This window comes from Moschus berezovskii, chromosome 10, assembly GCF_049115385.1.
Source record: "Moschus berezovskii isolate FMDL1 chromosome 10, NW_MosBer_1.0, whole genome shotgun sequence".
Classification (NCBI taxonomy): Eukaryota; Metazoa; Chordata; class Mammalia; order Artiodactyla; family Moschidae; genus Moschus; species Moschus berezovskii.
Genome location: NC_142469.1, coordinates 89,267,748 through 89,292,313, shown reverse-complemented (window position 1 = coordinate 89,292,313; position 24,566 = coordinate 89,267,748). Strand labels below are relative to the sequence as shown.

General features: G+C 35.6%; 1 protein-coding gene across 10 annotated transcripts in view; it reads right to left on the bottom strand.

The window, feature by feature from the left end:
• UTRN (utrophin) overlaps positions 1 to 24,566 on the bottom strand; it is a 567,941-nt gene that overhangs the window by 153,574 nt on the left and 389,801 nt on the right. For all 10 annotated transcript variants that reach the window (XM_055433618.2, XM_055433617.2, XM_055433621.2 and 7 more), the window contains 2 exons: positions 23,055 to 23,227; positions 9,434 to 9,590 (listed from right to left, as the gene is read on the bottom strand). In XM_055433618.2, the coding sequence (XP_055289593.2) occupies positions 9,434 to 9,590; positions 23,055 to 23,227 (330 nt within the window). The remainder of the gene's footprint in view (positions 1 to 9,433; positions 9,591 to 23,054; positions 23,228 to 24,566) is intronic.

The window sequence follows — 24,566 nt, the reverse complement described above, 5'->3', positions numbered from 1 at the left end:
ACAAGATTTCCAAAAGATTTCCAACAAGAGTAACAGACTGAGTATACAAGAAAGTCATGATGGAAGGTGATTATTTTTTTTACCTAGCAGTCAGAATAGGATTCTATCAACTGAAATGAGGGAGACTAATTAGATCAAGTGTTGAGGGGCAGGTTCGGGAATTCAGCTCGGACATACTAAATTGGAGATGTCTTATTAGATTCCCAGATGGAAATGGTATGAAAACATATAAATTTGAGAGTGACCATATAGATGACAAGTTAAACTCATCAGGAGGTCAGACAAATGAACGAACTCATCAGGAGTTCAGGAAGGAAAGAATATAGAGAAGCTGGCATGGCCTGAACCACGATGCCTCTCAATTTTAGAAGGCTGAGGAAAGAAGGAGCAACCAGCAAAGGAAACTGAGAAGGAGCTATGAGTAAGGTGAAAAGAAAATCAGATATAATAGCATCTTAGGAGCCAGGTAGAGAGACAGAAGTGCTGTTAATGAGCCAACAGGAAAGAGAGGACCAAAAATGTCACAAGTCAGCCAACATTAGCAGAGACATAAGTTACGATGAGGGACATATAACTCAAGAGTCAGGGCTCAGGGTGGCTTACTTGTGAAAAGACATGCTTGTGCTAAGTTTAAGAGGCTTGTGTTCTTGTAAAAGTGTTGCTTTATGTATATCAAAACATATACTGTTCTTTTGGATGCAAGCGGCGCTGACTATAAAATTTGCAGAGCCCAGTGTAAAGTGAAATTGCAGGGCCCCTTTTCCAAATATTACTAAGAATTTCAAGATGGAGGCAGCAGAGCACTAAATCAACTGCTGCTGCTGCTAAATCACTTCAGTCATGTCCAACTCTGTGTGACCCCACAGACGGCAGCCCACCAGGCTCCACCGTCCCTGGGATTCTCCAGGCAAAAACACTGGAGTGGGTTGCCATTTCCTTGCGAGCCCTTCAAAGAAGAGAACCTTGTGTGATGGTGACTGCATGGGACACACACCCATGACAGAAGACATCTGAACTATAGTAAATAGAAGTATTGCTGTTACAGCAGGCTTTCTGAGCTTCTGGTTTCAAAAAAGCACTTAACTGCTTACTACAGAAAGCAAGCAGAAAAAAAAATGATACAAACATAAGGAGAATCTGTTAGAATGTAATTTACTTTTCTCCCCAACTTGCTTTCAAAGCTAAATCAGCATATATGGATCTGAAGTCATTATACTATGACAGCAAAAAAGGGCAGAAGAGTCGTTAAATTTGATAGCACTAATAAAACTACGTGGAAAAAGGCAAAGAAAACAAGCTTACTTGTCATTGGTATGCAGACACATTTTTTTTTTTTTAAAGAATCTCCATAGTGTTTTAAGAGTTTTGGTTAACATCCCTGAATGAACATTTAATATATAAATTCATTTTGGTTCCACCCCATTGACATAAAAAATGATGCTTGAATCAGAAGACTAAGTCTGAATGCTAAAACTAAGAGGAATCCTCAAGCTTCTCAAAATAATAAAACACATTTAAAAAATATGTGCATATATAAATGTATCCCTTCATCTAGCAAATATATTCAGTGTTTACTATTACCAGGCACGATATTAGGTCCTGAACTTGTATTCTCTTTCTCCTTCAGCCTTGTTCTAAATATAATCAGAAAGAGAATGAGCAACAACTCTTCCTCTGTTGCATACTCCAAGTCACGCCAAATCATGGCCAGTTGGGAGGATTTTCCCTCCAGGAGTTTTGATAACACTCTTTAGTGAATTTTTATTCCAAGGTCTCTTTCCAGCTCAAAAGCTACATGCTTGCTCTATGGAGCTTTTCCAGACTTCTCAAGTACAAACAGCCTTGACTCATCTGTATCTTCCTGGCTGTGTACACACATTCACATCACAGCGCTTTTGATATCTACTGTAGTCACTTGTTTCTGAGCCTGTTTCTGTCCTTAGATGAAGTCTGTGACAGCAAAAACAGTCTTAGGAATTGACGCATGCTCAGCACCTAGCAAGGAACGTAGCAAACATCAGGTGCAACTTGGAAGTTTCCTGCACGAATAAATGAACTGTTCGATAAATGAAACTATCTCTCGGCTAAATATGACCAAGGCAGTTCATCAGGAAAGGGCTGAATGAAAGGGAGAACCGTATTGCTTGGTTTCATGGACCTCAACTTGCCAACATCTGTTGTCCACTCTTCAATTTCGCCACTAGGCAGTGATAATTATTCGGTTGCCTCGCCTTTCCCTCCAAACTTAGATATTCTATGGCCCTTTGGGGTGAGGTTCTCAATACCCATGTCAGGCTTGGGAGGCAAGTCGACTGCAGTCAGCTGAACGGCCAGGTAGGTGCAGACTCACTCACAGAACTGTTGCTGATTAGGTCTTTCAGACAGTCTTAGTTTACAGACCTTAGATGGCTGTGCTTTTGATAAGAAGGAAGTCAACACAGGTGGCAAAGGCTGAAGGGGAACTTAGGAAATAATATAATCAATTTTAGAAAAAGACCGACTTTTCATATTAGGTAACATTATAACACAGCAAGACCTTGAAATTACAGGTTTTCAGGCAAAGAGTAGCAGGGAGAATAACATATTTAATAGGGAGAATAACCACACACACACACACTCTAAATTTAAAGGTGGCATGCTTCTGTTTTAAAGACAGTATTCAAATTTGTTATTTTAGTGAGTAAACTTGCAAATATATCTTGGCAATTCAGTTTAAGGCCCAAATGTCCTGATTTTTATATAATGAGGTTTGAATATAGGAATTAAATTGAGTTAAGCAAAGGACAGAGTAGCCCTGAAGGAATGGAAAAACTCATAAGATCTTGCACCTGAATCATACGCTTTCAATTATTCTTGGTGATTTCCTTCTCTAAAATTAAACATGCATTATATTGCAGAAAGAGCATTAGAGCTCTGATAACTGCCCCTATATAACTTAATATATATATAGTTATGAAAATGAAGTGCAAATAGCAAAAACTGAATCTGCAATTTTATCCAATCTTCAAGTATCTGACTGAAGTAATTTCATAACATTACAAATGAATACTATATATATTATAGGTGCTTTCTTAGTAATTGCTGATTGAACAATAATCTCACACTTTTGAAAGTGAAGCTACATATAAGGGACTTTATTTCCCAAAAAACTTTTAAAATTATACTGGGTAGAAAAATTAAACTTTGTCAATTTATTCTAAAAGTCATTAGAAATATTATATATTTTATAGTAGCAATTTATTTCAACATTTAAGGGGATTAAATTTGTACCTACATGAGAAAAAAAGATAATATGATTGTATTATTTACCAAACAGAAACCTAAAAAGTTTAGAGCATGATTTCTGCTTAATGTAACAGGTTGACCCTAGATTGTAATGGGAGGCTAGTTCTGCTGGACAGTAAATAACAGATATTATTGTGGTTTTATCTAATTAGCTAAAACAACTCATATAGCCTATGACAGTTTTAAACTAAATAAAAATAATCAAAACTACTAAGACGTATTCTCAGCAGTTATGGGAGATGAGACCAGCCACCATTTACTGAGCATTTACTGTGGACCAGGTGCCATGCCAAAGCACCTTTATCATCAAAGCACTTTGACTTATGATTATGATTTAACAAGTTGGCCTATGATGGACTGTTAAAACATTGAACAAAGTATTTATTAGAATTATTGCTGAAAATCTATCAGTGTTCTAAGTCACTGGTTAAAACATCCAAGAAAGTATAGATATTTAATTACGGGTTCAAAATATATTGATGTTTCATAATATCAGTCCCTGGGACATTTACATAACAGAAGGAAAAGATGCCAATCCATGAGTCATGCATTTCCCTGTATAAGACAGATTGTTGAGCCAAGCCTTTGCTATGGGGCTTTCTGCTTGCTTATTGCCTAGGACTGCTACATTTTTCCAGAAGCATCAACCCTACTAGCTTCTTTGCTTTTCTACTTTGTTTCTGATCTACAGAATGTTTGTTGTATTTTGGAGCCCAATTTTGCCATGTTTCATTTTTCTGTTTTTTACATTTTATCTGTAATTGTTAAATTTGAGCAGACAAGGTGCTGTGAAATATGACCTTACCATATCATTCTAACTGAAGTCTCAGAGCCATCACCTAAATATTTAAATGTATATTTCTTCTGGATACAGTCACAAGCATAGAGCATTTAGGTATAAAAATAACTACAATACGTTACTTAAGTAGTGGCTCTGTCTTACTGCCCTCTGTATATTTAGCATCAATTTCAAAATATAAGTCATTCTGTGAAAAGTGGAGGTGGATAGATGGATGGATGAAGAAGTGACTGGCACTGCCATTATCAAAGAACAGTTATAAAAAAGTGTCACTAAATCACTGATATACATATAAAGTACTAGAGTATAAAAATATATGTGGGATTCAGAAAACTTTGAGGATATTTGAGTTCCCATAAATCAACCGCTTTGTATCAGAGGTGACTGAATACATACATCTGAGATAAGCGAGTCTCTTCCCATCTGTGACACTGAAAGTAGACAGGACCCAGGGTAAAGACACGTAAATACAAAATAATGCATATTTTACATTTTATGCATTTGTGTTCTTTTACTTACAAACACTCAAATACTGCCTTTCAAGGCAATTAGATTCATGGTTAAACATATATAATTTGCCTATTACCCTTAAATAAGTTAATGAAAGGCAGTGTATGCACATTAGTTTTATGGGTTTGGCCTTTCCATGATAAGTTGTTTCTTTTATTATGAACAGGAAATAAATCGCCTTCAAGTTCCCAGGCTCATATATTATCCCATATAAATTCTCAAAAATACTGTTGTTTCAATGGCTTCATCCAATTTTTTGAAGAGTTTAAGTTTGCTTAAGGCACCAATAGGCTAAAACAATAAGTATAGGTTATGGTATTAAAACTTAGAGCACTCAAACATAATGAATCTAAGGAAAAATACAAAATGCAGACACACAGCAACTAATATTAAAAATATACTATAAAATATAAGCTTAAGTCCTAGTTTAAAGAATAACTCCAACACCTGTTACTTTACGTACTATTTGTACCCTGCTAAGTGGTCATATATAGTGATGATTAGACAATATGCCCCAAAACTGGGATTACAGGGCTGGTGTGTGTGTGTGTTGGGGGCAGGTGGGGGTGGTAACTGAAACCAGGTCTACCTAAGACCATGTGCTAGGTTCAATAACTCTGTATAGTCAGGTCCAACATAAGGTGTCTCAGAATAGAGAATAATACACCACTGCGTGCTGTGATTCATGGGGTCGCGGAGAGTCGGACACGACTGAGCGACTGAACTGACTGACTGACTGACTGACTGATCCAAGTGAGACAAGCCAAAGAAAGTTTTCAGTGAACTTGAATACATATACTGCTGAGGATATGGGTTAAATCATCAGATGCCTACCTATAATTATTTTCTCCAAATTCTTCAAATAAATCTTAGACATCAGATTTTGACCTTATTGGAAGCAACTTTTGAGTCACCTAACAGTTTTCTGAATGTAGAGACTCTATATCCACCTAAGGTACTGAGACACAGGTTTGTTTTTCACTTTGTATATAATTATGCCACTGGAAATTTTAATGTGAAACTTAAGTGCTAATTAAGTGTAACATCAGCACAGGTGGTTATTTGGGGCATCTGGCCGATGTATATTTTTGTCTTGTCCATAACGTAACATACGGTATCACTTTCTAAATTGATTTTTAAAAGACTTCTGTGCAATGACATTCAAGACTTGCATTTATGTGATCGTATCTCCTGGAATAATTAACAAATCAGAGTAAATTTCTTTGTCTTTTACTTTAAAAAAATCCATCTAGTAATCTCGAGACATTCTAATTGAGCATGCAGAGATTATATCAAATTTATTCAACTTCTCTAAATAGTACTGTGTGATTCAAAATAAAGTAATTCAGATAGCCACCTATAAAATGAGTGTGTTTGAAACCAAATACAAGGTCTCCCCTCTTTCTAAGGGAACATTTCAGTGAATAAAATATCTTGCCTAATATTAATATCAAACCACTCAAGGGTTAAATTTCATTGTTCTAACTAGGTAAGTCAAAAGGCAAGAGTTCTTTGAAGTTAAAACAAGTTTTTTTAACTTTATTATGACAATTAAAGACGTAAAATAGCAAGTTGGTTAAAAAAAAATACAGAGTTTGTAATAAAAGGATAAACTAAAAGACTAAATGCTAAATTTAATGCTAAGCATATCTGTAAAAAATTAATTTAAAAAATTATTTTGTGTTATATTTAAAGCTACACCATAATGTTATAATTGAAGAGAACTCTACAACAGTTGGACTGTGAAGAAAGCTGATCGCCGAAGAATGGATGCTTTTGAACTGTGGTGCTGGAGAAGATTCTTGAGAGTCCCTTGGACTACAAGGAGATCCAACCAGTCCATTCTAAAGGAGATCGATCCTGGGTGTTCATTGGAAGGACTGATGCTGAAGCTGAAACTCCAATACTTTGGCCACCTCATGCGAAGAGTTGACTCACTAGAAAAGAGTCTGATGCTAGGAGGGATTGGGGGTAGGAGGAGACGGGGACGACAGAGAATGAGATGGCTGGATGGCATCACCGACTCGATGGACATGAGTTTGAGTGAACTCTGGGAGTTGGTGATGGACAGGGAGGCCTGGCGTGCTGTGATTCATGGGGTCGCGGAGAGTCAGACACGACTGAGCGACTGAACTGAACTGAACTGAACTACAACCCATTAACAAAAAAAAAAAAATGGTACTAAATGTGCATATGAACTGAAAACATGCATAGCATTATAACCAAGGGACCAAAGTAGGCGGTTAGAGAAACGGATGATTAAGCAGCCAACCAGAGACCTGGGACGGCAATGTGCAGTTCACAGTTGAGCTACAAACCTTGCTGGCAATGATTTCTCACAGCACAGAGAAGACACAGGAACTCCAAGGTGGAGAATTACAAACCTAAGTTCTCCCTGCCTGCCAGCCCCGTGTCTGTTTTTTGTACCAGTGTCCTTCTTCTGTGTTACAAACTGCCAGACACACACTAAGTAAATGTTAAGTATTTGCTAGAAGTGAAGGAAGGAGGAAGGAAAACTCAGATACGAAATCATATGCTTCCTATAAATAAGAGGACTGGACTGAATTATTTCTTGGGTTCCTTTCAGTCCTAACTATTGATAATTCTAAGTTGTACACACACACACACACACACGATTTCCTTGATAAAAAGCATCTGAAGGCCGGGGGAAAAGATATCTCCAAATATCCAGGAAAGAAAAATCTTGCCTGAAACATAGAGCTACCACAGGTACATCCAAATGGATTTTGATTTTAAGAAAAGACTGAGAATAGAATACTGGCAAGGCTGAGGTTTTACTACACTCAGACTATCTATGTCTATAGCCGACAAAGTTCAGTAAGAAAAGTAAACTAATATTACATGTAGATATCACATCTTTATATATTGCCTTATTTGTACTAACACACAGTGATTCACCCTAATTGTAATAATTTATGGCAATTAGAAACATTACTCTTGGCAGTTAGGAAAGAAAGTTACTTTTGACTGAATGTGACAGTATTTGTAGACAGGGCTTTTAAAGAGCTAACCAAATTTAAATAAGGTCATTCATTAGGGTGGGTCCTAATCCAGGATAACAGGGGTCCTTACAAAAAGAGGGCATTTTGACCAGTTTTAAGATACAGATACCCACAAAGTGGACATCACGTAAAGACACAGGGAGAAGACGGCCATCTACAACCCAAGGAGAGGGGCCTCAGAAGAAACCCACTCTGCTTGCATCTTGCCTTCAGACTTCTAGACTCTAGAAATATGAAAAAATAAATTTCTGATGTTTAAAACACCTATTTAGGAAATTTGTTGTTGTGGACCTAGCAAACGAATACACCTCCACAAACTTCACTCTAAAATCTATTGCCTAAGTTATTTCTTCTAGCATCTTCACCTTAGTTCTCAAAGTAAAATATGAAGCTTTTATCAAAACATTAATAATATATAATATTAAGAGAACTTGTAGTTTTGGATCATTGATAAATTTAGAAGGTAGACTATGATAAAACATGTTCTACAATCTAGAATCAACATGAACCTGTACAAAGGAAAACTAATTTCCTACCTCAAGATTTCAGTCTTAATCAAAATGGTAGTGGAGTCACAAACATTTTATTCCTTAACAAAACAATTCTATTAGAATACCTTTGTATTATTCCATTTCGTCACTAATATCTGAATCCTCAAAATGGGTATATGAATAATCAATAGAAGACAAAGCTGAAAAAAGTATGGAGACATTGATTTTTTAAATCAGTAATTTTAAATCTTCTATCATTATTATTACATACTGTATCTTCCTTTTTATCTCAGTCTTAGAGCTATTTCTATACTATATTCTCTTTTCAAGTACAAAGAGAAAATTTACCCAAATGGTAACTTGAATAACCTGATCACAAGCATTTGAAATAAATTTCAGGATCTTATCATTTTGCATTGAAGCCTTATAACATAGAGGTCATCTTCCTTTAGAAGAAGCATATGTTAGTGTTTGTCATTTTTTAAAATGGGAACAGAGTTCTAACATCACAGCAAAATGTAAAGATTGAGAATAAGAATTTGTGTTGCATGTGAAGAGTAAAACAATATAACAAAACAAGGTGATATGCGATATATGAGAAAATGGGTATGAAGAGATATAAAATAAATGAATGGAAAGTTAATGAGGCAAACAATTTAAATAATTCAAGGACATAAGAGTCAATGTGTCACTTGATAATATTCAGTATATCTGCTTTTCGAAGTAAAAGTACAAATTTGCATAGAGAGAGATATTTGAACACAATAAAAATGCAACAAAAAGTTTAAGATCAAAAAAAAAAAAGAAAGAAAGAAAACCCCACAAACCTGTAAAACAGTTTTAAACACAATGGTGTTCATTTGCTTTCGGACTTGTATCTATACTATTTTCTCACTACTATAAGTCCTTATTTTTCTCCACTTTCATTTAATAAAACAAAATAGATTGTAATTCTTTATGACTCTGTAACTGCTGAATTTAAGATTAATGTAGAGTACATATTTCCCCAATATAATATATTAACATTTTAAAATCTATAAGGAATAGATAAATTTCATGATCAGCTAAGCATAATATTAAGCTTTAGATACCTGCAACATTTGAAAAACTCTTCAGTTAAATATGAAGAGAAAACAATCTGAAACAAAAGGGAGCAAGTCATGCAATTTCAATAAGGTGCCTAAATACTAGTAATAAGAAACAGAGGGAGGAAAAAAAAATCCTGTCATAATTGGTTCCACTAACATATTTATTTTATTTGGAATATTTACTTCACAAAATAAAAATGAACAAAGAAAGGTACCCACTGTATGTGGTCAACTTACTTTACAATGATCATACTGGAGTTGTAAGGCTGGGACATCCCCTCCAATAGGCATTTGTTTCTTAAGCTCTTCATCTTTCATATTCAGCCATTTGATCAGTTCTTCTAAAGACGTCAGCAATCTGTTCCATTTCTCAGCACTGGCCTCCAAATGAGCCCTGTTGAGAGATAACACTGACCACAATTAGACATTTGAAATGAATCTGAAAAATCATATACCCTTCTTTGGCCTAATATCTTGTATAATCAACTAATGTTCACATCTAAGAAAGAGACTGACACTTTATAAAAAGAATATATGTTTCATGTAAGAAATAGTTCTTTTGAATAAGCTAGTCAGGATGTGTTTGCAATATGTCAAAAGTTAAAATATACACCTCCATGTCACAAAGGCATCTACGAGGCTTTCAAGAAGAATGTCCATGACATAATGCAAAATTAAGCAAGTTTCAATAGTTTATGTATAGTGTATATGCACATTCAAATGTAACTTTTTTCATTTCTTCTATCTATATAGGAAGAGAGGTATACAAGAAATTATATGCATATAAAATGTTTAGAAAGATACATACCATATATAATTACTACTGAGAGCAAAATAACCACTTAATTTTTATATATTTTGGCACTGAGTATATGCAACAGTTTTATGTGATTTTTCTTTCCAAGAAAGCTAATTTTGAGAGGGATAACTAATGTCTTAATTTCTCTCATAGTCAAACACATTACTGAAAGCAGAATATCACCAATATTTATCTCAGAATATTGAAAAACAATAAGACATTACTTGAACAGAACACTATTTGGTTTATGGATGACTGATGTCCAGTGACATACGTCCACTGTGAAAAGAAAATAATTGGTCAAAAACATTGATTGCAGTATTTATACTCTGAATTAAAGATAAGGTCATTGATTTCAGTAAAAAATTTTGTTTTTAACACAAAGTACCTTCAGATTCTTAAATTGTGAACTTATAATTAGGGAACTATATTTAGGAAATACATTTTTATGTGATGAATATTTAAATAAGAGAAAAGCCTTTGAAAATAGAAATGTAAACAAAAGACAAATTTGCTAGTTACTCCTGTTAGAGCCTTGGTGAAAGCCCAGTTATACAGCCTCAAGCCCACACCACACGGGTTTAAAAGGATAAATCAGTCAAAAGCAATTCAAAAGACTCAAGGAATCAGTGTTTCCTCATGCTTGCAGCAGACAGACCATGAACGTGGCCTTACAAGCTAAACTGATGAAATGGAATTACCTTGACTGTCCCTGACCTTTCAGAATGAGAGAGGCAAGGCTAATGGAGACAGGCATAAGCCTTGTTACGTAACAGCTTCCAAAGACTAAAGATTCACGATAGATAAAGATGACTCATTTGGGGCAACCCCAGGTACATGCAACCTCTGTTCACCAGGCTTCACATCCTTTCATACACAACTTTCACCATAACACTGGCTCATGATCCACACTTCCACAAAACTGCTGCTTTACTGAATGGTATGAAACAAATCAACCAAGCACAACGCCTGTCTCTCAGACTGAGCGGTGATTTCTTTTTTGGGAAAGGAAACCTGAACCTTTGTCTCAAAGGTCTTGTTTAAAAGTTCACAATGTTTTCAGAAGAACAACTACGTATCTCTGATTTCTAGTTCATCTCTAATTCCTGAAACAATGGCCACAGTCTAGCAGCCAATATTCTTGACTAAAAGAAAAAAAATGGTACTTCTGCATGTCTCTAAAATACCAACAAACTGCATTCAGTCAAACACAAAAAACCAACTGTCTTGCAATCTATTTATAGTTCCATTGTCAGTTGGTTAATATAAGACAAACTCTTCAAACAACAAAATTCTGTCTTATAAAACCAAGATATGAAATAATTTGTTTAAAAATTATAAATACAGAAAGAAGTTTGAGGTATCTTATAATTTAAAATTTTATTCTATTCTCTTGCATTTAAAGTCTTTTCTGTTCATTCTATGGGTGCTAAGATTGACCTCACATTACAAACTTGTACTGTAATGAGATCCCAGTTCTGTTTGAGGGCCAACTTTTCTGTGTTCACACTGATTAATTTTAGGCCAAATATGTAATTACCTATCCCTGATAAATAATAATTTTACCTGGCACAGATCATAACTAAACTATTTCTATTATGCAAGTGAAAGTTGCTCAGTCATGTCCAACTCTTTGCATACAGTCCATGGAATTCTCTAGACCAGAATACTGGAGTGGGTAGTCTTTCCCTTCTCCAGGGGACCTTCCTAACCCAGAGATCGAACCCAGGTGTCCCACATTGCAGGTGAATTCTTTACCAGCTGAGCTACAAGGTAAGCCCAAGAACTGGAGTGGGTAGCCTATCCCTTCTCCAGCAAATCTTCCTGACCCAAGAATCAAACCAGGGTCTCCTGCATTGCAGGAAGATTCTTTAGCAACTGAGCTACCAGGGAAGATATTAACTGAAAATTCCCTCTTCCAGTTACAAAACATTTTGTCAAGTATATTTGACAGTTGGTGCAATTTCTTTCCAATATTTTTAAATCCCCCAAATAAATATATAAATAAATATCAGCTAGAAATCAGAAGTCCTTAGTCAATCAATAAATGCTTGAGTATCTTGAGTGTCTTTGTGTGCAAAACACTTATGCACACACCCTGACCTCTTATTTTAGATTATTTGATCCTGCATCATCAATATCTATAGTTTAACGCTTTAATCAATAACCAAACCAGACATTACATTCCTTTGAAATTCAGTTACATACTCATTGTATTGAAAAGCATGCAAAAGTCTTTTCCAGTGCAATTAACTTTTTGACTGCACAGGGATAATGAAATTGATCACTGAAATCTATGGCATACAGGACCTGAATAACTCTTTATAAAGATGAAGGAAACACATTTTTAAGAGAGATACCGAAGTAACTTTGAAATAAATAAAGATAATATTTGCGTATGTGCTTCTCAGAATCTTTCCTTTCCGTTAAGAAACAACAAGCTGATCTGACAGAATCTTTGCCTGGAAAATCTGTTCTGGTTATTCTCTGATAGATTATAAATATGTGTTTAGTGGATTACTACCATATGTCCAAATAAATGTATGCTTCTGTAGCAGCCTTCAGTGTCCTAGTTTCAATTTAATTCTTTCATCTTTCAAGATGAAAGCCTTTTCTTGGGCACTGGGTTGAATGGTTTACAAAGAGAAACCTTACCTTTGTGTTTGTTGTAGTTGTACTTCTTTAATTTTACTTTAAACTTTCTGAAGCTTGTATTTTCCCAAGACTACAGATAGTCAGTCATCAATCATGCTTTCAGAATCATCACTTAAACCATTTCTTTATCCCACACATATCTGCAGGCACTCACATTTTGGATAACAGACTTATTATACCCTCGCCTGCTTCAGTTCATTTTTTGGGTATCTAACATGTGCAAAGCAACAGATACTCTCATTGTGCTATTAACCCAGAGTGATGTCTACTACAGAAAATGCTTTACAAAAGTTACTTTGTTTAGATTGAATCACTTATTTTACAACTCTGTAAACAATTTTAAGTGATCAGTTATTTTTAAAACTATAACATGAAAACATTTTAGAAGGTAAATAATCATTAAAAAGACACCTCATCATTTAAATATGGTAGAAAAGGAACTATGGATAAAACTATGTATTAATATATATTCTAAACCATTTATTTTAAGCCCAAAAAACTACTTATTATGTCTCTCAAAGAAGTATTTATTCCTTTTTCCAACATACAGATACAAAAAAATGAAAAAAATAAACAGTATAAGAGGGACATCTAATAAAATAAAATATAGTTTTTCATTTTTTTCAATAAAAGTAAACATCTATAGAGCACTTGCTCTGATATCAGGCACTACACTGTTTCAGAAATATAAGGTTCTAGGGTCAAGTTAGGAGAAAGAGAAGTAAACCAAATATACTCTGAGATAGGAAACCTCCTAACAACTCTCCGCAGCAACTACAGCTCAGAGAAGGAAGAAATTTGCCCAAGAAGCCATGGTGAGAATTTGGAATATTCATACTTAATTCTAAGCCCTTTATACTATGTTGCTTTCATCATGGAGAACACTCAAGAGGGCGGACAGAAATTGCCCAGATATATATGTAGACAAGGAAAGATAGTAGGTCTGCCAAAGAATTTGATGATTCAAATTAAGAGGAGTAAAGATATACTATCCCTTATTGTGTAAGGAAGGAATCGTGCTTGTGTCTGTGCTCACTTGCTCAGTCGTGTCCGACTCTTTGTGACTCCATGGTCTGTAGCCCACCAGGCTCCTCTGTCCATGGGATTCTCCAGGCAAGAATACTGGAGTGGGTTGTCATTTCCTACTTCAAGGGATCTTCCGAACCCAGGAATCGAACCCATGTATCTCATGTCTCCTGCACGGGCAGGTGGATTCTTTACCACTGGTCACCAGGGAATGCACAGAATTAAATATCCACTTCGGCATTCTTACTACACAGAAACTTTTATTTCATGGTAAAACCCATAGATTATAAATTGAGTTATAATGAAAAAAAAAAAAAAAAAACCTTCATTAGTGCAAAAGTCACCGGTAACATTAAATGTGAGTTATTCCTGCTCCCAGAAAAGGAATTAAGACTGACTACGAGAAAAAAGTGGAGTTCTCAGAATTCAGACTGTTCTGAAAAGAACACCAAAGCTGTGCTTCCAACATTGTAGCAACCAGCAACATGTGACTATTTCAGTTTAAAGCTTAAGGGGGACTTCCTTGGTGATCCAGTGGCTAAGACTCTGAGCTCCCAGCACAGGGGGCTCAGGTCTCGATCCCTAATCAGGGAACTAGATCCCATATGCCGCAACCAAGAGTTCTCATGCTGCAACTAAAGATCCTGCAGAAAAAAAAAAAATCCCATGTGCCACAATTTTAAGACCCAACGCTGTCAAGGAGTCAAATAAGTATTAGATCTTAAGGTAACTAAAATAAGTAAAATGGGGAATTCGGTTCACCAGTTGCACTTGCCACATTTCTAGTGCTCAAGTTTCCACATACGGCTAATGGCTACTGTAGAGAACATGTCCATCACTGCAGAAAGTTCTACAGAAAAGCACTCAACCAGAGGGAAAAATAAAGAAAGCTGAAGAATCTTCTTCTATGGGATTTGAGAGAAGAAAATTTTAGTAGTTTTACAACATGGCTAGCAAAATCAATTAGCTTAAGTTAAAAGTGGTGAGGATAACATTGTAAAAGTGTGGTAACATCAGATATAATGATGATGTTAAAGGTTAATCTTCTCTAAGGGCTTTAAAAAAGGTGCTCTGAATCTTTAGGAGGCTCATAAGGGAAGGGAAGATAGAATTTTATCTTTGAACTCTGTTTTCATTAGATTTGACAATTTCACTGGCCTTTGAAACCATATGTTAATAAGGATCTATATTAAACATCATTTAAGCTGATAAGTAATTAATATAATTCTAAATGACACAAATGTAACATAAAAGTTTAAGCCATGGCATTCACATTACTGAATTTATTAGTAATTTCCAATTCACATTTTTTCCAGGAGGTAAAATATTGAATACACTGTCAAAGTTCTTAACCACCTATCTTCTAGCTCAAGTTTCAAGTTACTAGCTATCTCTATATCCATCTAAGTGGAATATATACTTGTAAGCATTGTTTTTTGATTGCAAAAGAATAGTTGGCAAATTAGATGTTACTATTTTAAAGGTGTAGTCGAAGTTATCTGCAAAGACTTGAAAATAATATTTAAGATATTAACCCAAGGCGTTGAGCCACATATAATTCCATAGTTCTAATGACCACATCGTGGTCAAAGGAGGTAATATCAAGCATTTCTTATAGGCATGTGGAATGTTCAATAAATATTGACTGTCATTATGATCTTTGACAGATATTCTCTTTTCTAAAAATGATGATAAATTGCAGCAAATACTTTCTGCCACAACAATACTGACTTCAGCACAATTACAGCACAATTTGAAAAAAGAACGTACAGAAAGGACATCTTTTTGATAGCCTTATTTTCCGAAAAGAATGAAGCAAAGCTGCATGTCACAAAGGAGATTTGGAAAGGTATTGGGAGTTAAAGAGGAATCAAAATCTTCAAAAGTGGTGAATGATAGAAAATCATTCAGAATCACAACACCAATTCTAAGTAGAAACTGTTAAATTATAGTTGAAGAAATTTTACCATTTTTCACTTTCCATTGCAACACTAGGGAGTCCAGAATTTAGATCAGGGGATAGGGAAGGTGTAGTCAACAGAGCAGCAGAGGCTGGAAAAGCAGACAGGAAGTTCAAGGAAGATAGGAATTTCAAAGCCATGACATTACTGAAATGGCTTATAATGAAATCCAAGCTCAGTAGAAGGGGCTGATGAAGTCTGAAAAGAGGGAAGTTTTTAGCAACTAAAGATAAGGAGAAAGATGGACAAGTTGGGGAAGAAGAAGGAAAAATCAACAGAAAGCTAGGAATTCCACAGTTAAAAATATTAGTGGATGTGTGTTTTTAAACAATCTTGTTGAAGTTTTGTAGATTCATTATATATACAGAATAAAATGATAAAGTTGGAGGACAGTCTATGGTAGGATGGTCCTGGTATATAAGAAGCTAATGGAGGAAGGCCCTCTTCAAAAAATCCATAACTTTCCTGTGAAAGACTGTTTTTCTACTGATGATGTTCTAAACAATCCTGATTTGCTACAACGGAGGGCTCTTCTCCAACTAACATGGTAAAATCAATGGCACTCAGATGTTCACGGCCTGATGGGATGTAATAAAATAAAATGTGTGTTTTGAAAACAATTTGCCCTTGCTCTCTTAAGATTGATTATCCCAGGGATACCAAGATAACATGGGGTGTTAAGTGAGTCCAGGCATGGCCAGATCAATGGGGCTTAGAACCAAAATGGGAATAAAAGCATTTACAGATAAAGTAAAAAGAAACTGAGAAGTCAAAATATAGCAAGTTATCACGAGAGATATCAACACCAAGGATGACATTGAAGAAAGGATGGAAAATAAAAAGGAAGTCAGATGCTCAAATCAATGACTGAAGTAGAAGAGTGCCCTCCAGACCAGGAGCAAGCAGGAATAAGACAGTGAGAGGGTAGAATAATGGATGTATTGATTTCTAAGGACAAGTTGTTGAGAGGTGCAAAAGCAATGCTTAAGAAACCAATGAGGCTGCCAACCTTCTCTCTTAACCCGGGGCAGCAGGACTCTTGTTCAGCCAGTGTCTGCTGGCGCCATATTGAGAGTTTATGACTAGCATTCTAATTGTTTGCTGTCCACAGTAGTAGCTATATATTAGATTCTTCTTGTTGACTGCCAGGTGAGGAAAATGGGAAAACTGAACTCTATTAGAGTGTTTTAAGTAAAGCAGGGAATTAAGGGGACAACACTCAACTTTGAAGAAAAGTGATGGGAGAGTTTACAGAAATATTAAAAACAGAGGAGAATTTGCTCACAATAGAGGCCAGTGCAAGGGTAGATTATACTTTAAAATAAATGAGAATCAAGAACACAGAAACAGAAATTCATAGCGCACTCAGCACGCATTATTTTCAGTAAGCACTGAAGCAGGCAGTTGGTTGGCGGGGGGGAGGGGGGTTTTGTAGATTACTCTACACTTTTGTTAATGAGAACACGTGCCCACCCCAACTCTTTGGGAAGGGATTTTCTCACTAACTAAGCACACTCCTGGCCACTTCTCCATCCCTATAGAGGGAGAGTGAGGAATCTGATTTGTAGATTTGGGGAATAACCATATATATTTAGATCAGCCCAATCTTCCCTTTTGAGTACAAACCTGCAGAGACTGAGTTCTTTTCTATCCTTCCATGTAGGATTTCCCACATGGGAGACCATAATGTCCAGTAACTGCTGATGATTCTGCCTGCTTATGGAGTTCAGTTAACAGTTTCATTTAGCTCTTACTCTAAGCTACCTCTTATAGCCTGGCTTCTGTCAGTAATTAACATGACACTACTGTTATCACTTGTTTTTACTTTTCTTTACCTTTTCTTCTGAATGTAGCCAGGAAAGAAGGATGTTAGTTCTCAGAAATTCCTAATATTAGTGACCAAGAAAAAAGATGGGGTAGGGGGACTTTATATGTCTTTTGAACTAATTAGTTCCAAACATAATGGTAATCAATGAGAATAATAATAATGAAAAAAAGGAAGTGAACGTGTTAATCACTAAGTCATGTCCAACTCTTTGCGACCCCATAGACTGTAGCCTGCCAGACTCCTCTGATCATGGGATTTTCCAGGCAAGAATACTGGAGTAGGTAGCCATTCCCTTTTCCAGGGAATCTTCCAGACCCAGGGCTCAAAACCGGGTGTCCTGAATTGCAGGTGTCTTTACTATCTGAGCCACCAAGGGAATAGTTAACAATTATTCAGAGATTACCATGTGTTTTAGGCACTTTATAAAGGCTAATTAAATCAATTATTCATGATGACTCTATAATGAAGTTATTCTTCATATCCCTATTTTGCACATGAGGAAATACATATTGGGTTACTAACCTCCTCCACAGTGTCACAGCTGCCAAAGACAAAACCGGTATTTAAATCTAGGTGGTCTAGCTCCAGAGAATTAACGCATCCTGTACTTCTCTCTGTGGTGTGCTTCCTATATGAAGGCCCACTACTAAGAATAATGAATCATTTTATCTTTTTTTAATTGAGATATAAGTGACATATAATATTAGTGTCAGACGTACAACATAATGATTCAATCTTTTTATTGATTACATGCCATAGTCATGATAAAATACTGATTATATTTCCTGTTTTGTACATTATATCCTTGAAACTTATCTATTTTATACCTTAATTCTCTTTACTATCTTTTACTATCTTAATTCTCTTTATCCCCACTTCCCTCTGATAATCACCAGTTTGTTATCAGTAGTGAGTCTGTTTCTATTTTGTTATATTTATCCAATCGTTTAATTTTTTAGATTCCACATGTAACTGAAAACATACAGTATTTGTCAGTATATGTCTTTGTCTTACTTAAGTAAGCATAATACCCTTAAGGTCATAAATATATATATATATATATATATACACACACACACATATATGGTGTTGGTGGTTTAGTTGCTATGTCATATCTGTCTCGTGACCCCACAGACTATAGTCTGCCAGGCTCCTCTGTCCATGGCATTCTCCAGGCAAGCATACTGGAGTAGGTTTCCATTTCCTTCTCCAGGGGATCTTCCCAACCCAGGGATCAAACCTGAGTCTCCTGCATGGCAGGCAGATTCTTTACCGACTGAGCTACGAGGGAAGCTATGTATATATATGCTATATATGTGAGGTCATATAATGTATAATCCACAATATGTTTGTGTATAGTGGCTCAGTGGTAAAGAATCCACCTGCAATGCAGAAGCCACAGGAGACATGGGTTCAATCTCTGGGTTGGGAAGATCCCCTGGAGGAGGGCACGATAACTCCCTCCAATATTCTTGCCTGGAGAATCCCCATGGACAGAGGAGCTTGGCAGGCTACAGTCCATAGGGTTGCAAAGAGTCGGGCATGATTGAAGTGACTTAGCGCGCGCATGCACGTGCTCTCTCTCTCTCTCTCTCACACACACACACACACACAGTGGAATATTACTCAGGCCCCAAAAAGAATGAAATTTTACCACTTGTGACAACACGGATGGACCTCCCCAGATGGCACTATTGGTCAATCTGCCTGATAATGCAGGAGAAGCAAGAGATGTGGGTTTGATCCTGGGCCGGGAAGATCCCCTGAAGTAGGAAATGACACGACACCCCATGCTAGTATTCTTTCCTGGAAAATTCCATAGATAAAGGAGCCTGATGGGCTGCAGTCCTTTAGCTACTCTTTACAGGGCTGCAAAGAGTCAGAAACAACTGAGCAACTGAGCACACACACACATATACAATTATATGAATATCTATAAAAATATTCTTTTGTATGTGTATATATACATATATATAAAATCTTCTTTATGCAGTTAACAGTTGATGAACATGTAGGCTATTTCCTATATCATGGCTATTGTAAAAAATGCTCCTATGAACACTGGAGTGCATATATCTTTTTGAAGTGGTGTTTTCACTTTCTTTGGCTTTACAACTAAAGTGACTGTAATCAAAATAGTATGGCACTGTCACGAGAACAGACATATATCAATGGAACAGAATAGCCAGACATAAGCCCATGCACAGAAGGTCAATTGATCTACGACAAAAGAGGCAAGACTATACAGTGGGAAAAAGACAGTCTCTTCAATAAGTAGTGTTGGGAAAACTGGACACTACCCAGGAAAAATGAAACTAGACCACTTTCTCACATTGTATCTAAAAATAAACTCAAAATGGATTAAAGATTTAAAGGTAAGATCTGAAACCATAAAACTTCTAGAACAAAACATCTATGCAGTATATTCTTTGGTCTTAGCAATATTTTTTGCGGGTGATTTGTCTCTTTAGGCAAAGGCAACAAAAGCAAAATTGAATGACTGGGATCTCATCAAAGTAAAAAGTTTTTGCACAGAGAAAGAATCCATCAACAAAATGGGAGAAGATATTTGCTAATATGTCCCATAAAGGGTTAATATCCAAAATAGATAAAGAGCTCATATAATTCAGTATAAAAACAGTCCAATTTTAAAATGGGCGGAGAAGCTGAATAGGCATTTTTTTCCAAAGAAGACATACAGATGTCCAACAGGCACATGAAATATATTCCACATCACTAATCATCAGGAAAATTAATATCACTTCACATCTGTCAGAATGGCCATAGTCAAAAACAAATAAATAACAAGTGCTGCTGAGGACATGGAGACTGTTGGTGGGAATGTAAATAGGTGCAGCCACTGTGGGAACAGTATATCAGTACTTCAAAAAATTAAAAATAGAACTACCATAGGATCCAGCAATTCCACTCTTGTATTTATCTGACAAGGTCTCTTAGCATCTCTCCTTGTCTTTAGAACTTTGCTTACCTAATAATGCATCCTCCATAGTTGTGTGGGAGGTATCTTTCCAAAGCTTATTTTTCAAATTTTATAACCAGTGGAATGGAGCACACTACACACAGGTGTTCCAAGATTCTGTCTTACCTCTCCCTTCACCCTTTTCTCTAGTCACAATCTTTCCTCTCTACATCATCAGCAAATTCTATTCTCACTCAGATTGAACTTCTTAACTGTTTGGTGAAAACACAATGTTATTTCCAACCTCCTATTTAGATGTCTTTCTCTAGTCTTCAACCAGTCCATTTGGGGATGGATGGCATCACCAACTCGATGGACATGAGTTTGAGTGAACTCCAGGAGCTGGTGATGGACAGGGAGGCCTGGCGTGCTGTGATTCATGGGGTTGCAAAGAGTTGGACACGACTGAGCGACTGAACTGAACTGAACTGATACATCTTTCAAGGCTCAGCTTAACCATCACCTCTTTTTTAAAGCCTCTGATGAGCATCTGAAGGGAAAGTAACCACATCCTCCTTTGGACCCATCTTATCCTGAATAGAACTGTGAAACCTCTATTAGTAGGGGCTATAACTTAATTATGATTAGCAATGTCTCAAACTTAGAAGTTCTCATTAAATGCTTGAATCTTCAGAGATGGGTAATGAGGCTGAAAATTATTTTAATTCATTATCACATTAATAACACATTTTACTGGAATGTATGATTCGTCTTGATGCAGAAGTCCACTGACAAAAGCTTATTCTCCCATCTTCTAAAAATAACATCATTTATTAGATAATATTCCAACAATAATTTATGAATTCTTCCTTTCCAGGTTAGAAAAAAAAAAAATGTGACTTGACAGGCTTAGTCAATAAAGGCCATGAAGAGTCAAAGAAGGTTTTTGGTCTTCATTAAATTCTCCTTTCTGAAGAACTCATCCTCCAAACTCAAAATGTCAGCACCACATGCAAAATCTTCACCAGGGCCAGCCCTGTGGCTTTCAGCTTGTTAAACTTGTTGGTTTTTCTAGAACCTCAGTGAACATTTTTCACTATGTTTACACTTCAAATCTTTTTATTTATATTTATGGAGAACAGAAAAGGGAAAACCAATGGGATCTGGCTAGCTAAAAATTCAGTTTTAAGCAAGCATAAGTATATCTGTTCAGTGTATAACACTCCCTAATTTTCCTCTCTTACTGGAAAAAAGCAGTGGATGGATAAAGTCCAACAGGCTCTTTACACAGAGGCTTCCACAATCATGCTACATTGCCTCCTTCTTTAAGTGGAAAAAGAAGCACAAATCTCCCTTCACGAGTCTTAAAGAATAAAAAACCTTTTGGGATTTCTCTTCCTCAGAAAGAAAATTTTAATTAAAAAAAAATTCATTCAAAGATTTCTGCTCTATATGAAGTAGTCTATGAAATGCAGAAGCCAGTTGAAGCAGATTCCCTGAGCCCCTTTATGCAAAAAAAAATAAAACTAGATGCTACAAAGACTTAATATAGATTAAGGAACTACCAGATTACCACAATCAATCTTCACAGTAATCATGTGGGCTAAATATTTATATCTTGATATTTAAATGAGAAAACCAAGGCTCAGAGAGACTAAGTGACTTGCCCAAGATCAGTAAGTAAATAGTAAAGTCAAATTCAAGATCATTTGGCTGAAGGTTGTACATTTTACAAGACATCATACTCTTTCTGAATTTTAAAATTTAAGAAACCAACCCAGGTGCAAGATCCAGGTCTTTATACCAACATTCATCTTTTGTACCTTTGCTCAATAACATATTCTCAGTCACTTTCCGCTAAACTCATATCTAGTTAGGTATTATCCACCATTCAGTAAACATAATTCTTAAATGTTCTTAACTCCCAATAATATTAATAATTGTCACAAAGGTCATTTCTGAAGGTCCATTCTAGTTGTCAAATTCATCCTTATTTAATTTTGAAAGTGAAAGTGAAAGTCATTCAGTCCTGTTGGACTCTTTGCGACCCCCATGGACTATACAGTCCAAGGAATTCTCCAGGCCAGAATACTGGAGTGGGTAGCCTTTCCCTTCTCCAGGAGATCTTCCCAAACCAGGGATCGAACCCAGATCTCCCCTTTCTCCAAATGGAGACATGTCATCAGTTTTCCATTTTAGTATCTATAAGTGACATGTAATTTCTAAAAGTATACCTTCAAATTGGAGATAGAAATAGCACAATGAACCAAAACACATTCATTGCCAAAAGTCAAAAAGATCTAGATTTAAATCCTGGTATGAAACTACTTAGCTCAAAAACTTGTCAAGTACTTTATATTCAGTAAGCCTCAGATACCTCATGTAAGAAAGGATTTTACTATTCACTTTACAAGGATTTTTTTGAATACTAAATCAAGCAATATTTGTAAAGATTCTAACACAGCACTTGGTCAAGGTAAACTGTCAACAATTAGCAGGTACTGGTAACATCATTAGCATTATTAAGTTTAAAATGTGATATGCAAATTTGTAAATAGGAACAGCTGACAAAGGCAATGGACACTGGTAAGGCCTCTTGTTCTCTTCCTGATATGAAAAATCATGAAAATCCTGCCCCCTCTGTTATTTTTGACACTGACATCACTGACCTGATGCTGGCAGATTTTGCTTTTAAGTCATTCCATCTTTGGTTCATATCATCCAGTCGATGCTGAAGCATAGTTGCCTCTTCAGAATTTCCCAAAGCTTTTACCATCTTCTGCCTGTTTCCATCAATGCTTTTAAATATGTCATTGTGGGCATCAATTTCTGCCTGGATGTCCTGAAGAGAAAAAGGCAAAGAGGTAATACAAATATTAGATATTAGTGTCAACACTACTTGGGATTGCTCTGCAGAGCTGTATTCTTTTATACTCCACAGATGAGCTTTTTAAAAGCAAAATAGCTAATTTTACCTTATATGATAACAAACTGACATGTTTTCACAGTTTCTACATTGAAAATAATAGTCTTTAAATCTTTAAGGCACTGATTTCCCCATTCTTAAAAATACAATGTATTAAAATCTACATTTCAAGTACCAACTAGTTAGATGTTCAAATTCAATGAGAAATTTTTGAAATTTTGTACAATTGTGATGGCCAAATCACTCAACTTTTCTTAATACCCAAACAAATTCTCTCTTCCACACAGACAAAACTTCCCTCAAAATATGAAGTTTTACAGAGGTCACTACGATATTACATAATTTAAAATTTTTTGTTACATTTAGACAAACTTACTAATAGTTCATCCTTCCAATCCAATAAAATTCATTTCTAATTTAAAAAGCATTTCACAAAAATGTTTATCCTATTAAGAAACAAAAAACAATGACAAAATGTTATTTCTACTATTCAAAAGGAAAATATTTGGTTCACTTTTATAAAGTAAATTTGAGTATAGTTTAAGTAAAATAAGAATTATTATAAATTAATAATAAAAATTGGTTTAGACTTTGAGAAAGCATTTTGGCAATTTGTACAAAAAGTCTTAAAGCTGTTCAAATTACCTATCCTAAGAAGATTTATGTATAAACACATTAATCACATTGTTTTTAAAGTAAAAAAATAAAAACCATCATAATACATTAATGCTGACATACTATTGGGTTTTAAAATAGAGGATATTAAAATGGAGGATATTGTGATGTCAATTTAATTTTTAAGGTAGGTGTTTAAATTAGCATATGTATTTGTAAATCACTGAACACACATACTTTAGAAAGTTGTAAGAAATAAATCAGAATAGTGTAATCTCTGTATAAGAGGATTAAAGGTGATTTTAGTTTTCTTCTTTACATTTCTCTGAGTTTCCAAGTTTCTATAAAAAACAGGATTTCTTTCTGTAATTAAATAAATATAACAAATTTAAACTTTAAAATACATCCAGTCTTATGAATTTTTGAGTATTCCCCTGTTACAAAGTTGTCAACACAATTTTTTGTATTAATTTGGCAATTACCTTTCCTTCATGAAATAAATCCCGGAGAAGGAAATGACAACCCACTCTAGTATTCCTGCCTGGAGAATCCCATGGAGGAAGGAGCCTGGTAGGCTACAGTCCATGGGGTCACAAAGAGTTGGACACGAATGAGCGACTTCACTTTCTTTCTTTCTTTC